We start from the raw sequence: 17,462 nt of genomic DNA on the forward strand, positions 1-17,462 counted from the left end.
GGCATAGAGAGTAGGTTGCTAGCATTTTGGAGATGACATGGAACACCTGATCTCATTTACTTTTTGTTTATTTTTTATGTGCAGCATTACCAGCTTGGTTCTGGATCAGAAACAACACTTGAATTACTTTGTAAGACATGTTGAAACTTCCTCATAAATCACTGTCAAATTTGAAGGTGTGGACTGTGGTGTTCATAGTTTGACCCTGCATTAGGAAAAATACTTTCTCTGTTGGTGTTTCAGGCTATTTATAGTAATACTTTCCAGCTGTGGTATCAATGCACACAAACAGCCTACAGTAAAACAATCTGTGTGATAAATACTGTGTAGTAGTAGTAGTCTTTTGCCTTGAAAATACTTGCATCTTTCTTGCCAAGCTTTTCTTCATCTTTGGTGTGTTGTGGTTTGGTTTTGTTTGGGTTTTGGTTTTTCATTGGGGTTGGTTTTTTTTTTTGTTTGTTTGTTTTGTTTTGTTTTTTCTTGTATTCAAGCTGGTAAAAAGTTTAGTTTGGGAGTAAGGAGGAAAATTCTAGGCTTTTGAATGTAAGAAATCATTTTTACATGTTCTTTGTGTTTTTCCAATAGCAAGCAGGTATTTTACTCACCATTGCCTGCACCACAAGGAAGCTGGTGTCCAAGTACCCAAAATGTGCTACTCTGCTTCTACATGGGCTGGGCTAAAGGGAGACAGGCTGTGGGCCAAGGTGAGGCAGGTTCTTGTTGTTGAACAGTGCTGCCCAGCTCGACAGGTCAGTCAATGGTTTGCTGCAGTGTTGTTTTCAAAATTTACTGGTTTTTACGTTTAACAAATAAAAGGAAAGACTGGTCATGTCTGTCAAATGTGTCCAGCTGATGCATTTCACTTTAATGTTCAAAACTTGTTATTTTGGGACTATGATAAATATAGCAATACCTTTGTACCTTTGTAAGATCAGAAACCTTCCCTCCATCTTTTGAACTATTGGGTGCTTAATGTTTGTTCTGATGAAGCTGGCCATGGATTTTGTGTGGCCTCTTTGGGCCCCTCCTATTTTAGTACTTATTTCCTTTAATAACTGAGCTATGGGTAGCTTTAGCCACCTAACTCTTTCTGCTGGCCTCTTGCCTCAACGCTGTTCATCCTGGTCCCAGCTGCATCCTGCTGCAAGACAGCAGCCTGGCAGCAGAGATCAGATGTTCATAACTGCATGGCTCTTCTTGCAAAGGTTGTCCAGTTTGGTATTTTAGCAGTAGGTGTATGAAAACACAGTATTTCCCTGTAGCTGTGCTAGCTGGGCCATGGGACCCTGAGGGTTAAAGGATGTTTCAATTCAAACACTATGTACCAGTAGTAGATATAATTGGTATATCTTCAAAACCACTTTTAAAATAACTGGTATATTTTATTATGGGGAGAAAATGTAGTGAGTGCATTATATCCAGTTGTATAATGCAGTTGCATCCTGCTCTCCAGTGCCTCTTAGTAATGCAATAGTAATGGGGGATTTCCATCTGCTTTTGCAATGAATTCACTAAGGACAAACTCTGAGCCTAAAAGACGTCTATCAGTGTTCTCCTCTCTATTCTCAGCTTAGCACCAGTATAGATTTGGCTTTATGCCACTACTATGTGTAAGCTCTTCCCTACAGTTTTCATTCTGGCTTCCGATTTACTACAGGATTTCTTGCTGATGCTGGTTAGATCTGTTTATAACACAGTCAATCTTCCTGATGTAGTCTGTAAACCTAGCTCTTCTTATGGGTGAGGGGGTGAGAACAGCAGGAAGCTTTGGCTACTTGCCTGGCTGGGTTGGTGGGGATATCTGTAGCCATAACTGTTAGTGCAAGTGGCTTGGATGTGACTGGCTGTAACCCGTCACTGTGCAGAGCTGCATTTCTGCTGCAGCCATCACGCGTAGCTGTGAAAGGCCCCGGGGTTGTTAGCCGCAAGCTTGTATAAACCTCTGTATTTAAATTGTTAGCATCTGAAACTTCAGCAAGGTGATTTATCTTGTTGGGGGGAAGGTTCTTCCCATATGTATCTTCCGCTATGTATTCTTTGAGTATGTACTTCTCTTCTAAATAAAACAGATCCTAATCTTCTAGCTAACTTTTTAATGATCTAGTTTCATCTGAGTTCTCTTGATAGTAGAAAAAGAGGGCCAGAGGTGAGCTGTCCACTTGTGTCACAGCTATTGCCATCTCATGCGTTAAAACTCTTTTCCCACTGTGAACTTGAGGAGAATGAGGTGTGTTCTCTTGGTTGGCTTTTTTGGGGGCATAGTTTGGTGACTTTTTGCACTGTGCCATGAAGATAAGGCTGTCTGGGGTTTTGTTTTGTTGTTGTTGTTTGTTTTTTGTTTTTTTTTTTTTTGTGATGTGTGGTAGGATTTTTTTTCTTTGTTATACCTCATCTATTCTCTGGTTATTACCTGTCAGCTTCATTTTCCATCTGGGAAAACAGGTCTGTGGATGCAGATTGAGGGTCATGAGGAGCAAACCTAGCATTGACTATTGACTTGTCAACAAAAGGATCAAGCATTCATCTTTATCTTGCAGTTGTCTGGAACAAGGATTAAATCCCAGATCACCCTAAGGCAACAGGGGAGCCTTTAAGTGGGTATTGAATTGTTTACTTACCAAACCAAAACCACTTTGTTCTTGTACATAGAACTAGAGTCTTGTTCTTAGTACATTTTAAAAGGAATGGTGCTCAGTTAAAACCTTATGCTTCTCCAGCCTCCTGGCATGGCCCTTCAATTACATTGTAAATTATTTTTTGATGTTGTGTTTGATGCATCCCTTATTGATAGTGTTTTCTGTTTGGGTTTTATCTAGGCTGGCTGAATAATTCTTCTTATATTCTTGAATCTTAGGTCTCTTGTGATTACTCATTTTTATCTTTATTTTTGGTTTTGTGAAATGTGGAAAATGCTTGCAAAAAGACATAGCGGGCTTCTTTGTGCATGTTATCCAGATTTTAGTTGCCAAGTTTGCAGAATATGCAGGAGATTGTGCAACAAGCATTGTTTGCTTTTTAGATTTGCCAGGCAAAAAAGCTGCATCCTTGCTGCAGCTGTAAATCGTTGTGGCAAACATCACTGTTTCAGCTCTGTTACAGTCACATGTTTTCAGCAGTCATTATTTGCTGGCAGTGGTTTATCTACTCAGTTCTGTCTTTAGGCAAGTGCAGCATGTCCTACTGTTTAGCCTCTTGTGTAACTTGGGGTTTACATGTTGTGGGTTTGAGAGTGAGGAAGACAAAGCAAGAAATGAAGTCTTTTTGTTTGTCATTTCAGGGCAGATACCAGATTTTATAACTTCTTTGGTAGCTTTGATGTACTCAGTGAGTCTTTTCCTCTTCAGGAAACTGGTAGTAACAATTCATGGCAAAATGTTTATGTTACACGTATACTTGTGATGTTCATGCACTATACCATGGACGTCATTTGAAACTAGGATGTTAGGTACAGGAGTTCAGCCTCATGGATTTCTTAACTCTCTTCCAGGACTCATAGTTGGGGTGATCTTGCGATATGGGACTCCCTCTACCAGTGGCCACGATAAGCCGTTCAGCTGCTCACAGGAGGACAGGCCATTTACAACGCTGCTGGTCAACGTCAGCGGGAAGTTCTTTGAGTATACGCTCAAAGGGGAAATAAGCCCTGGGAAAATCCACAATGTGGAGCAAAATGACATGTTGCGGAAGGTGAGGATAGACCTTTCTTGTGCCCGGCTGAGTGTTTCTCCTGTATCTATACTTCCCTCTACTACTCTCCCCCCTTCATCCCATTTGAATGTTAGGTAGTATCAAGTGTCTGTATTCCTGATAGTAACAGCACTTCAATGCCTAATTCAAAAGCACCTTCTGTATTGTATTCTGCTGGTGAAACTGTGCTCTGTTGCATGTATGTAGTGCTTTCCCAAAGCCTTTGGTGGCTTTTTGAAGACTTAATGTGTTTTTCTAACATCTGTAGAATCTGGGAAGACCAGTTGAACAAAAAAAAGCCTGACACTGCCTTGTATGATACTATATAAGGAACATGATAATTTCTAAGTGAAAAGTGATTCTTAGTGCTTTTTCTCTGTGTTTTTAAATCTCTTTATTGTCAGGAAATAGTTACTGCTTACATCCCCATAATCCACCAAATGAGACAACCTAGTACTGGAGGTAAAATTAATCTGTCGGCTGTTACTCAGATCTGCTATTTGGCTTCTTATTCTCTTCAGTGTCAGGAATTAACCACCTTTTGTGTATATCAAAGCTAGACTTTGAAGTATAGAATTGAGACTTTAGGGTTTATAACCTAAAAATACTTTCTGCTATGAGAAGAACTTAGGTGACTCTTTATATTTACCTGTCTGCTATAGATATCAGAAGCTAGTTGAAAGAAAAGTATTCCCAATATCTAATCTAAGTCTACCTTCTTCCAGTTTAAAGCCATTCGCCATTGTACTATTACTACATGCCCTTATAAAAGTATTGTCATGCATAATTATCATGAATATCTGGAGCTTCTGCTGAGATACATGAAAAGGACATACGATTCTAATTCCTGAAAACCAGTCTTGTATCTGACTTAATTGGTCTGCAGGAATTGTGCAGTGGCTAGACTTGCAAGAAACCAAAGCTAAAATAGCATTTCGTCTGCACATGTATGAGTATCATGTGCCACAGTAAAAGATCTTTAGCAACATTTCTACTAGAATTTTTTTAACTTAGAGGACTGTTTGGGACTGCTGCAAGGTAATCATTAGTGTTGGATGTAACGCCAGTCTTTTTTCTAGATGCTGTTTACCAAGAAGAGCTGCAGCTTTTTTGCTGCTGCATATGTATAGAGCTAGCCAGTATTTTCAAGGGTCAACTTAGCTATTCTAATAACCAAAAATAGTAGTTGTCAGAACATAAAAGAGCGAAAAGACTCAACAGCTTGTGTATATCTGTTTCTAATTGAAGTTTCATATTTTATTTTTTAGGTAACATTTGACCCAGAAGTTTTTTTCAACATTCTATTGCCTCCTATTATTTTTCATGCCGGTTACAGCCTGAAGAAAGTAAGTGTAACCTTTTCTGAGGAGAATATCCCTTTTTTTATGTGAGACTGCTGATTTGTTCAGGAGTGCAGTCTCCATTTCAAGCATTTATTTTTTTTATGGCAGTAAGAAAAATTTCATTTCCCCTATAGATGGTTAGGTCATATTGTTTTAAGAGAAAATAAATAATTTTTACTCTAAACACATTAAACTATTTAATCTTGCAGGTTTGTTTTCCTTTGAACTTTGCCAGAGGTTGAGAGTTTCATTTGAAGTTAAAGATGTCCTGCTATGAATTGTTTTGGTCCTTCTCAAATATTCAAAATGCAGTAAATTATGCTGAGAAGTGGACCCAAACCTGATTGCCAGTGTGGATATGCCAGACCCTGAATGGCAGGAGGGTCCAGATTCTGCTCTTAATTGAAAATACCATGCATCAGTGCTGGTTTCCAGCTTTGCAGTTAATTCTTACATCTCTTATGAAAAGAGATCTCTTCATCTCTTGTCTGTGTGGAAAATTTCCTGTCTATAAGCTACATGTAGGATTTAATAGATCAGATTCTATGTATTCAGTTTATAGAATGTGGACAGAATTTGCATTGCAGTAATTGGAGCATTTCTCCAAAACGGAAGAGAGTTGCTGTGTATTAATGCATGTAATAGTGTGCTTATGTTTTCAACAGGCAATAAAACTTCTAAATAAGATTATAAACCTCTTTTTCCTATGCAGAGACACTTTTTCAGGAATTTGGGGTCTATCTTGGCTTATGCCTTTTTAGGAACAGCAGTCTCTTGTTTTATTATTGGGTAAGTAAACTTCATGATATCAGTTCCATTCTATACAAAAGCTTGAGTTGATAAAGTGTATGTTGAGATTGCCAGATTGGATCAATTTTGTAATTTGCTTGAGGATTTTATTCGTGCATGCTCCATATAAAATGCAAATGCAACTTTTGCTGAGACTCATCCCACTTCTAAATGGTACTATCCCTTGAAATTGGCAAGTTTTATCATATTGGCAAAATATTGTCAATTTTGAACCACTTGACAAGTCCACAGAACTCAAGAGCAGCATTGGGTTTCTGATGTAACGGTCTGGCACAAAAAAACCCAAACAAACCCACCTTGTTAAACTCTTATTGAGGTTGACTTTAACTTGAATTGTGGACATTACTTGTAATAGAATTTTAGCTATCAAACCTTCAGATGTCCTTTCAGTGCCCACATGCATGCACATGCTCTCTCTCTATGTACTTATGTGTGTATATGTAATCTTATGTGTATCTGCGCACACACATAGTTTCATAGCTTGTCGTGTTGGTTTACTTGCATACAATCTCTTCTGCTGCTAATATTACTGTGTCTGGTGTATGAATATTCTGAAACACAGAAATCCTGAATTGCATAGGTGACATTAGTTTGTCTCAGAGAATTTCAGTAGAGAAATATTTTGAAGGCTATTCTTAGCTCAGAGTCTTTGGCCTGTGTACTGCGTTGGGAGAAACAATTTTGAGTAGGGAAATGTTCCCTTTGGTGGGAAAAAAAAACCCCTTTTAATTCTGTGTATTAGTTGTGCGAACAGATTTCATGCTTTTTTGCTGGCTGTAACTTATAATTTGCAGTTCATATATCACTTGACCCCTTTCCTAGGTAAAAGAGGAAGATTAATTTTGGGAGCTTAGTGTTAAACTGTTGCAGTATCCCACAGAGCTGTAGCATAACCAAGCCTGCCTGAAGGACTGTTGCTTGTGCTTTCCTTTTGCCTGTCTGAAATGCACCAGCTTGTTTGACTTTGACTGTTTTGTCCTCTTTCTCTTCAGGAATCTCATGTATGGGGTCGTGAAACTAATGAAGTTGGTGGGTCAGCTCTCTGATAAATTCTATTACACAGACTGCCTCCTCTTTGGAGCGATAATATCTGCCACTGATCCAGGTAGCTTGCTGAACATTTTTTTAATAACCTTCTAAAATAATCCCATTGCTATGGTTTAGCTGCATGGCACAAAGATATTAACAGCACATGATTTTCAGTTACGTTATGCTAGTATCTCTGATCTTTTTCTCAGAAATGTATGCAAATTCTGAGTGTTGTGAAAGCTGTTCTGTTTTGGTTTGAAGCTAGGCTGGTATCACATGATAGTATGTTTGGAGAAAAATGTAACTTTACTGTTCAAATATCTTCATTTTTTCCCCCAGTAGGTTTTATGCTTAGCGTGCATCAAGTTTGACTGCAAATAGATGAAACTATTACTTTGTCTAGATAGGACTTCTTCCTTTAGATACATTGCTTGGAACATTGGATAATTTAAGAGCAGTATTTAGGGCTTTAAGGCTCTTTAGGTGTGATGTGCTTACGTTTTTCCTCCTCCAAATGAACTTCATGTATTACAAGTTCAAACAGAAGAATGTTCTTGTGGCAGAATAATTTGAGCTTTTGCCAAAATAATCTAGTCAACCTTCAAAGTCCAGCAGGTTCACAGAGGTGTCTCTGCTTGAGAGGACAGTCTGGAGAGCTGGTGTGTGTCAGGGGCTGGGGTAGGGAGTGGTGAAATGTGAAGCTTGACATTTAAGACAGGTTATTTGAGGTACTCAGTGGTGATTTGTGTGAAAATGGGAAGTAGCTCCTGTGACTGAGCTGAGCTCCGAACAGCTGGTCCTTGCACACAATTTATGCAAATAATCACCAGGTGATTTTTGAAGCTCCTATGCAGAAGCATTTTCCAGATCGTGGTCTTTCATCTCAGTCTGAAGTGTCTTGAAAGGATTTTTATGAATATTTAGCAGTTTTGCCCTTTTCAAATAATGTGCAAGTGCACACTCCTGTAGCACAGAGTGTGCTTAGGGAAACAAGATTATTAGCACTGTTTTACAATGGCTGAAATAATAAAGCTGTGTCAATAATCCATACAGCCTTTCAAAGTAGCAAGAGCTGCACAATGTTTTGTTGATAATCTTTCATGGAACATGTTCTAAAAAAAGAATAATGAAAAATAGCATCAGGGCTTTGGTGCTTTGTCTGCCCCATTCCTCTTGATCATGGAGGCTTTCTTATGGCTACAGTGCAAATGGAAGGATAACAGAGCCACCTCCTAATGGAGCTGTCCTAAAATTGATGATGGAATTGCTTGCCTATAGATAAATGTGACTAGCCTGTTTCCCAGTTGAATTTTTATCCTGTACTTAAATTTCTAGGGTTTGTTGCTTTAGGCAAACTAAAGTCAGCTCTATCAGCTCATGCAGTTGTTCCTGAAGTCAGCCAGTGTGGTTTTTCTCTTTTCTTTCTATAGTTACCGTGCTAGCAATATTTAATGAGCTGCACGCAGATGTCGATCTCTATGCCCTTCTGTTTGGAGAGAGCGTGTTGAATGATGCTGTTGCCATTGTATTATCTTCGTAAGTTACTACCTGAATTTCTACTCTGAAATTACTTAATTGTTTTCTGTATTTGTTTAAAATAAATGCTTTTTTTTGAGAAATGTTATTTTAAATTTAAGTGGATTGTCTTGAGCTGAGCTAATAACATTGCAAATGTTTGCCAAGATCTCACATGCATACAGACACCAGAATGGCATATTTGCCCTCAGTATGGGATTGTCTCTTCTGTTGCTCAGTTGGTGTTGTTACAGAATCATAGAATTGTTTGCGTTGGAAGAGACCTTTAAGATCAAGTCCAACCATTAACCCAGTGCTGCCAAGAACCTAGTACTGCCAAGTCCACTGCTAAATCGTGTCCCTAAGTGCCACGTCTAAACATCTTTTAAATACCTTCAGGGACGGTGACTCCGCCACTTCCCTGGGCAGCCTGTTCCAATGCTTGACAGCCTTTTCTGTGAAGACATCTTTCTTAATATCCAATCTAAACCTCTCCTGGCACACCTTGAGGATGCTACCTCTTATTCTATTGCTTGTCATGTGGGAGAAGAGACCGACCCCCACCTCAATACAAACGGCTTTCAAGTAGCTGTAAAGAGCAATGAGGTCCTCCCTGAGCCTTCTCTTCTCCAGACTAAACACCCCAGTTCCCTCAGCTGCTCCTCACCACACTAGTGCTCCAGGCCCTTCACCAGCTTTGTTGCTCTTCTCCAGCACCTCTTGTAGTGAGGGGCCCAGAACTGAACACTCTATTTGAGGTGCAGCCACACCAGTGCTGAGTACAGTACGATCACTTCCCTATTCCTGCTGGCCACACTATTTCTGACACAGGTCAGGATGCTGTTGGCCTTCTTGGCCACCTGGGCCACTGCTGGCTTGTCTTCAGCCAGTTGTTGACCCAAAACTTTACTTGATATACAACTTTTCTGATTGCACTTCTAACTTCTCATTGTGTTACTCTCCTTCCAGATCTATAGTTGCATACCAGCCAACAGGAGAAAATACCCATGCTTTTGATGCAGCAGCATTTTTCAAGTCTGTTGGTGTTTTTCTGGGAATATTCAGTGGTTCTTTTATGATGGGAGCAGTGACAGGAGTTGTGACAGCTCTGATATCCTTTTTCACGTTTAGCTCTTCCAGACTAGATGTCACGTTCAGGTATTAACAAGGTTCCCCTGTTTCCACCTGTAGCAAAATTGATGCTAGCTTGTTTTAATGTGTGAAGATATGATCAGTAGTCATGTGACCTTTGTCTGTAGAAACGCATTTTAGGTACCCACAGAAATCAACTTTTTCCAGTATAACAGTAGCTGCACTTGAAGTAGTACAGTACACACAATAGCGCTGCATGCTAGAAGCGCAGGGGAGGCCGTAAATGGATGTGTCCTAATGTTCAGTTTCTTTTTATGAAATTAGAAGAATAGTCTTTATTATTAGTCTTGAAAGACATCTCCTATGATAACTGCTATGTGATTCTGTCTTCAGCAAAATCATTAATAGGTATTTCTGACCCCATAGGTTCTCCAATTCCTGCATTTAAACTTTCTGCTGGTATCTGACGTTATCTGTCTTGGATAAGATTCTATCTCTACCAGAGTTAACATCATAACGTCATGTGCTTTGCATGATCTGTCCTGTTCTCTTGAAGCTTACTGCTGCTATTTGATTAGAGCTCTGAGGTACTCAGCAAGCAGTCTATATGGGTTTTGTTTCATGCTCAGGCAGTAGGTGTTAAGCCTGACCTGATCCAGAAATCATGATGCCCCTTCAGGAAAAAAAAGAAGTTCTTTCCAGCAAACTGGCTAGCATAACCATGTTTGTGCCTATCCCAGATTGCTTTGATCTGCCTAGACTTCTGAACATTGACCTAAAGGGGTAGAATGTGCTATTTTATAAAATAGTCATGAACCTGTGGCTCTTCATCATGAGCAATAATGTCTTAACTGTATTTTGTTATATACACACTGTGCGGATTCGTCTGATATTTCTGCAAAATGGAAACCCTTCAGGTGTAAGGGGGAAGATGTGCCTTTGATGCTTTAGTATCTGGTCTTCCAACTGCACTGATCCACAGCCAGTGTGATCCAGAATCCTGATTCTCCATCTGGCTTTTAAGCTACTTGTCATCCATAGCTCCAGCTGCTCAAATGCTGTTGCTGTGGTTTTTGGCTTGCCAGTTGGGTACTAATTAAAGCTGGATACATTCATATCCATTTTGTAAAATCATGGCTCTGAGGCAGCAGTTGGTTCTTGCTGTCTCTAATGTTTGTGCTCAGGAGGTGATATGGGGCTGGTAGGGGAGAGACTGTTCAGAAGACAGCCTCTGTAGTGGTTTGTATGTGCGTTTCTGTTGTTTTAGTTGGGTTGCTCTATTATACAACTTTATTTTCTTTTGGAAAAACATTGAATGTCATGCAATAATGTGGACGCTAACTGTAATTTTGCATTTTATGCTTTGTAGCTGATTAGAGCCCTTAAGTAATGAATGAAACAGACCGTTATTCCAGTAGCTGTGAAGCACCCCTCTCTGAGGGGTTTCACGCACACATGCATTGCCCTTCAAAAACAGAGAGAGTACTTAGTTTCCAAATATGATGCAGATAATATACAAGGACTTGTTCCAGCTTTCAGCAGTCTGTCTTGACCTCACTACCTGTGGTTGCTTTTATAGCAATTAAGTATTGTACCACTTTGTATTTTCTTTGTAAATTGCAGAATTTGCTTGGTTTGAAATGAAGTGAAGCAGATGGCCATGTCTAAGGAATACGCAAAGTTAAGAAAACAGAAACAATAATTTAATTTGAATTTACACTTTAATTCGGTCAATCTTATGGAAGAACATTTTTTTTTTCCTTTTCTCACCTTCATCTTCCTCCAAAATAATGAGCACAAGCTTTCATTTCAGATTTAATGAAATGTTTTGGTATGGTTACTTATAGTAACAACAAGGGGAATACAGAATTTTATTCTCAAAGCTGCCAGAAAAGATTGAAAATGAGGAATTGGTTCTGATAAGGGCCTTTGCCTAACTTCGGGGGAGCAAGGTTCAACCTCTTCCTCTCTGACTGTGCTATCCAGTTTCTGAAGCAACCATGAGCGCCTTTTGAGCCAGGCACCGGGATGAGCTTGTGGTGGGGTTATCTGAGTGCTCTATGGGGAGATGATTTCTATGATTGCTGTGGTGGATGTTGCTGCTCCAGAAGCATGATCTTGGAGGAGAAATTCAGCTGAGTGTAACAGTACATCCTTAAAAGTTTTAAAGAGATGGCTTATGTGGGGAAGTGACTGTGGAGAATTAACAGCTGCTTAAAAATGCTGAAGTTTATTTTTGGTGTAAAGCCAACTGTCATGGAGTGATAATTTTTTTTTTTGATGATGGTTTGAGCTTTTGTTTTGAGGGCAACCTTCTGACAAAGCAAGGTCACAGCTGAAGGTGTGGCTGGAGTTTGTGTTTCAGAGCTCTTGCCCTCCTTCAAGTTAGCCCAGGATGCCAACAAGAAGTTAGGTGTGGGTTGGGAGCGGGTGGCTCGCCTCAGGATTGCTTCATCCTAACTAGGCTTCCATTGAAACACTGCCAGCTGCTTGCCTCTGGTCTTAATCACTTGTGGCTTGTTGTGAATGACATGATATTCTCTGATAAAGCCCACAGGAAACTGTTCCCACAGAGGCTTTTGGGGTACTTGACTGCTGCTAGCAAGAGGCAGTTGAGGGTGTTGTGAGCCGCAGGCCTCCCAGGGCCTGTGAATTTCCTGTGAAAACCAGTGCTGCTCATTGCTTTTAAGATCCCTACCCTATAATGAGCCATGACTCCTCAAGCACCAGTGCTGCCATTAGCTGGTGTGTGGTGCTTTAGAAAGCGCAGTAAGAGCAATGATAGACAACCGTGCAGTTTTGACGTGTCCACTGAGGTGCTGATTGCCTTCATAAGAGCAGAGCAGGGTGCTTTGAGTGTCCTTGTCTTTCTGTTCTCACACTTGGATTTCAGAGAACATCGTGCTAGTTGTCAGCTTTCAGGAAGACCAAGGATCTCTATACCACCTCTGCTAGCACATGGTTTCTTTCTGTGTCTTCTACTAGAGCTGCGCATAGCTGTCTGCGCCTCAGCTACAGTGAGCTGTTCAGTGTTCACCTGGTGCCAGAGTAGCAATGAGGAAAAAACCAACCCAAACTTCTATGAATATGTGAACAACTTCTGTAGTATGTGAAGAGCTATATTTAAAACTACTGAAATCTGTTGTACTTCTTCAGTAGCTGTGTGAACTGCTAATTCAGTGTGTCTGATATTTCTCAAGGTTTGCTCTCCCCTGGAAGATGGACTTGTTTGTTCTTCCTGTTGAAAAACTGAATTGCTCTGATTGAGTTGGCTTTTACTTTAAAACATATCAACACAAGGAGAGAAAATATATTCTGTTGTAAGCAGGATTTCTGTTTTGCCTTGAAAGAACAGAGGAAGCCACACTTGCTGAAGAAGTTTTGTCAGCAAATCTGAGCAGAAAAATTCTGATAGATCTGCTTCATCTCTTGGAGTTGCTGTAGTCAAGAACTACTGTGAATTACATGCTTCTGAATGTATTTTATGCTTTATTTAAAGGTAGGAGGGATCCTTTGGGGGTATGCCAAATCCTAAACAACAACAACAGCAACAAAAATCCCCAAACAAAACCCAGTTTAAAAGGAATGCCAGGTATATATCCCTTCCCTGCTGGCACTTTGCAGGGAAACATGGCATAGAGTAAGATACTACCTCAACGAGGTGGAGCCACAGTTATGCCATTGATATGCAGCAAAAATTGACTGTTGCCAAGGGGAGACCTTGATTCTGAAGTTTTGTCTTGATGTGATGGAATTTGTTTTTCAGCATTAAAAATATTTTATTTTCCAAGAGGCGTTCATTAGCACATAAGTGTTTTCCATAAATACTACGTACAGAGAAGTCAAAGAATTTCTTTTTTGACCCCTTAACAAATGACTTTACGTGACGAAGTTTACCAAGTTGCACTGCTTCCCCCTGCTGGAAACAGCTCTCTTCTTCTTGATGTCCTGGAGCACCTTCTTGCTTGCAGAAGCTTGCGGGTTTACTGGTGAGTTGTTGGGACTCAATCATATGAAGACGGAAGTCCTGTCCATCTTAGCAGACGTTTTTCCACTTTGCTATGTAAGCTTTTCTAAGAGAAACATGGTGTTGGTATTTAATGCTTTTTTTGCATTCTATGTAATGCCATTGAGGGTGCAGGTCACTGTGTACCAAAGGCTTTTAAGAGCAATGGTTTGGTTCAAATACCACCTCCCCAACCTGCAATCTAACTCACTTTAGAATAAGGTTCATAAAAATCTCAAGGTTAAGGATTATGTATAAATTTAATAGAACTTGGGAAGGGAAAATGTGTTGAGCTCACAGAGTAACAGGCTGATTTTTGCATATGATTCTGTTCACAGGTGTGGTGGCTGTCCTCTTCTGTGGAATTACCCAGGCACATTATACATACAATAACTTGTCAGCTGAATCAAGAAGTCGCACTAAGCAGGCAAGACTGTCTTTTGTCTTTTATACAGTGTATTGCTGTAGTAGTCCACATACTCTTGTTTCTGAAAAGCTTTATATTCTTTATTGCTTGGCCTTTAACATGTGACTGTTTTGTTCCTAGCTCTTTGAGGTATTGCACTTCCTGGCTGAGAACTTCATATTTTCTTATATGGGTTTGGCACTGTTTACTTTCCAGAAACACATATTCAGTCCAGTTTTCATCATCGGAGCTTTTGTATCCTTTTTCACTTTGTGTGAGCTTTCTTTATTATCCTATGTACCTGAAAACTTATGATGTCTGCTGGCTTTACCACATAGAGGATGGTGGCTGACCTGAGTTTTCCTGATGTCTTGCAGGCACAATAATTGTGAGAACAATCTGTGGTTACTCCTTACATCAAAGCCTCTGTGCCACACAGTTGTTGGCTCTGTTACCTGAGCAAGTTCTAGAAGTTGTATAATTTCAATAGATAAATTGAATGCCTTATTGTATGACGTGGCTATTGACAGCTAGCAGTGCTTGTGTTGCTTTTGTATTCAGAATTTGTAGGCCTAGAAAAGAATTCATTTATTTCTTCACTTCTAATGGTCCCTTGAAGAAAGCAAGCAAACCTCAAGCGGGTGAATAGGATTGTTTGTGAACAGTTGAGCAGTACCCCAAAGGTAGAGGTGAGGATCTCAGGTGATGGGAGGGGGAAGGAGCTGGGCTGTGGTGCAGATGGTGACACGAAGGGTGCACAGTGCTGAAAGGGCTGGTGCTGGAGCTGGGTATCCAGTTCCCGTTGTCCCTTGCTGACTGGTACGTGGCTCTTATTTCCTGGAAGTGAACGCTTTTGTAGTAGTCGCACTCATGTAAGCTAGGAATCACTAGATTGCTCTCTGCATGCTGCCTTGGCAGAAATGGCTTATGTAACTTTTTTTCCACTGTATTTCTGGCTGCTTGAAATTTCAGAGCAATTAAAAGTGTGCATAAAGCAATAGGAGCTAGTCTTCCAGTTTTGGTTTCTCTGCCAGCTGCAGAGATAAAACTCAGTGGAAGGACATATAAAGATGGCCTAACGTGGAATGTACTACTTCTCTCTCTTTCTTTCTACCGTTTTCTCATATCTTTCTACTGCTTCTGTGGATTTATCCAATTTGTCTTTATTTTCCTTTGGCCACTTTTTTTCTGCAACAATAATAAATGTTCTCCTGTGTCTCCTCATGTCTGTTCTTCTGACCTAAAAATTGCTCCAGAGCCCTGCAGTCACTGGAGATACATGAGCAGAGTAGTTGCATCTGGTATATTAACCATTGCAATTTTCTATCTTTGCTGTGGCCTTCCATCCTCTCTTAGGTTATGCTATCTGTCTTGGGTTTGATATCAGTATTTATTTTGTTCCTTTCTCTTCCTACCCACCTATCTTTTATTACATTTTCCACATCTTTTTCTACCACCCCACTCAACCTCTGTTTCCTCTTGAGTGTTTTTCTACCTTTGTGAGCAGGTCAGCACCCATTTTTTGCCTCAACAGCTACTGTCCCTGATGAGTTCACGCCTTACAGGTGTGAAATGTAGAGGCATCATTAGCTGTTGAAAGACAAAAGCTTGACTTCAAAGGTACAGCTAAAGCCTCAATGTCATTGACAGAAAGGTAGCTATTGTTCCTTCATGCATTGGTCATGATGGCTTCTGATGTCTCATTTCTGCAGCCTGCAAAAGGATTGCTATAAAAGTTGTTTGGAATAATTACTTGAAGCTTTTTTACAAAGTAATAATAAAAATCTTGTTTCCTGGAGACACAACTTCCTGCAGACAAGTAGTGTTAATTTGCTTTAGTTATGGCAACAATGTGATGATGTCTAGAGCTCCTACATGGTTTCCTTTCTTTTCCATGAGAAAGTTGTTTTGTTCTTCTAATGCTGTTATCCCAGCTGCAAATGATCAGTGTTTGGTTGGCTTCTAGTTGTGTTGGTGTTCTATGGGATTTCAGCACATCACTCTAGTTTGTCTCAAAGTGCTCCTTAGACAGTAGAGGATGTATTCAACTTTCTGCTTCTCCATTGGAATCACTGGATGTTTTATACCACAGTAAGGATGTGAAGGAGCTTACCACCATGAATTTCTGCAATACTCTTTTAAACTTAATTCTAGTACTAACAAGCAGGTTTTGGATTTATCGTCTTAGTTACTCTGTATTTTCAAGTGCTTGCAACTCAGTAGGAGCTTTTGTCTCTGCAGGAGTCATAATGGAGCTGTCACTTGCTGGTCTTACACTGTTTTTTCTTCTGTACATAGGCCTGCATTTCTGTGGGCCTGAAACACATAATCAAATGGTGATAGTGATAGTTGTTTAAAGTGTGATTTTTTTTTTTTTAATTAATTTATTTATTTTTTTTAAAGGAAATTCTTTGTTTCTAGGACTGTTAATGTTGATGTTAAGTATAATCTCACTGTGCAGAAACAAACTTGGTTATGTTAAAGTTTGCTTTCTGTGCCATGAGTTATGTGTGCACATAATTGGTGAAAGTCTGGTTTATATAGATAGAGATAACAAGAACCTTTGATATCATGAAGTAAACCTTTCCCTAAAACAGGAGCTTTATGTTAGAGCCAGGTACCCAAGAGTGCATCCCTCAGGAAAGTGAAATCCTTAACCCTCAGCTGTGAATAGATTGCAATCTTTTTTGGCAGAGCTGCACACATCTACCCTCTCTCCTTCTTGTTGAATCTGGGCAGAAGGCATAAGATCAGCTGGAACTTTCAGCACATGATGATGTTTTCAGGTAAAACCAAAAAGTTTGGTAAAGCAAAAAGTTTTACTTTTGACTCATTTATGGTACTACCTTCTGCTTTTATAATCCACATTCATCCTACTCCTGAATAGAGACTGAATGGTTGTTGCAGCATGTCATCAGGTATCTGTCAATCTTTACAGAAAGTGTGTCATGTCTGGAAAGAGTGACATGTCAAAATGCCAGCTGCTGGCAGCAAGCAGTCACCTCATGTTGGGAACAGAGTATTTTTCATTTTGAAGTACATCTGAAGGGAATGGGGGAATTGGGATGTATCTCTTCCAGAAGGTTATTTCTAGCTGAGATGTTGTACACATTGTGCAGAAACAAGCATCTGCTGAGAAAATCAGGCATATTTTTGGGTGTGCTCTAAGGCATAGTTGGAGAAAGCAAGGTATAGGAGCTTAGACTCCCTTACAATTTTTGTCACTCAGATAGCTTTTCAAGTTTGTAATTTAAAGAAAATAATGGAGTGCGTGCCTGTGTGTCTAAACATGTGCATCCTTGAGAAGTGCCAGGGATGTAAAGAAGATAGAGCCAGGCTATTTCCTGTGGTGCCCAGTCACAGGACCAGAGGCAAAGGGCACAAACTGAAATACAGGAGGTTCCCCTGTGAGCATCAGGAAACACTTCTTACTGTGTCCAAGCACTGGCACAGGTTGCTCAGAGAGGCTGTGGCATCTCTATCCTTGAAGATACTCAAAAGCCATCTGGACATGGTCCTGGGCAGCCTACTCCAGGTGACTCTGCTTAAGCAGAGAAATTAGACTAAATGACAT

At 40.0% G+C, this 17,462-nt stretch overlaps 1 protein-coding gene across 2 annotated transcripts in view; it reads left to right on the forward strand.

Moving 5' to 3' along the window:
- SLC9A7 (solute carrier family 9 member A7) overlaps window positions 1-17,462 on the forward strand; it is a 73,795-nt gene that overhangs the window by 32,604 nt on the left and 23,729 nt on the right. For both annotated transcript variants that reach the window (XM_080612529.1, XM_080612530.1), the window contains exons 2-11: window positions 3,488-3,687; window positions 4,956-5,033; window positions 5,743-5,819; window positions 6,833-6,945; window positions 8,300-8,405; window positions 9,354-9,495; window positions 13,360-13,465; window positions 13,821-13,909; window positions 14,030-14,143; window positions 16,563-16,674. In XM_080612529.1, the coding sequence (XP_080468655.1) occupies window positions 3,488-3,687; window positions 4,956-5,033; window positions 5,743-5,819; window positions 6,833-6,945; window positions 8,300-8,405; window positions 9,354-9,495; window positions 13,360-13,465; window positions 13,821-13,909; window positions 14,030-14,143; window positions 16,563-16,674 (1,137 nt within the window). The remainder of the gene's footprint in view (window positions 1-3,487; window positions 3,688-4,955; window positions 5,034-5,742; window positions 5,820-6,832; window positions 6,946-8,299; window positions 8,406-9,353; window positions 9,496-13,359; window positions 13,466-13,820; window positions 13,910-14,029; window positions 14,144-16,562; window positions 16,675-17,462) is intronic.

Source organism: Psittacula echo (genome assembly GCF_963264785.1).
Source record: "Psittacula echo genome assembly, chromosome: 3".
NCBI classification, from domain to species: Eukaryota; Metazoa; Chordata; class Aves; order Psittaciformes; family Psittacidae; genus Psittacula; species Psittacula echo.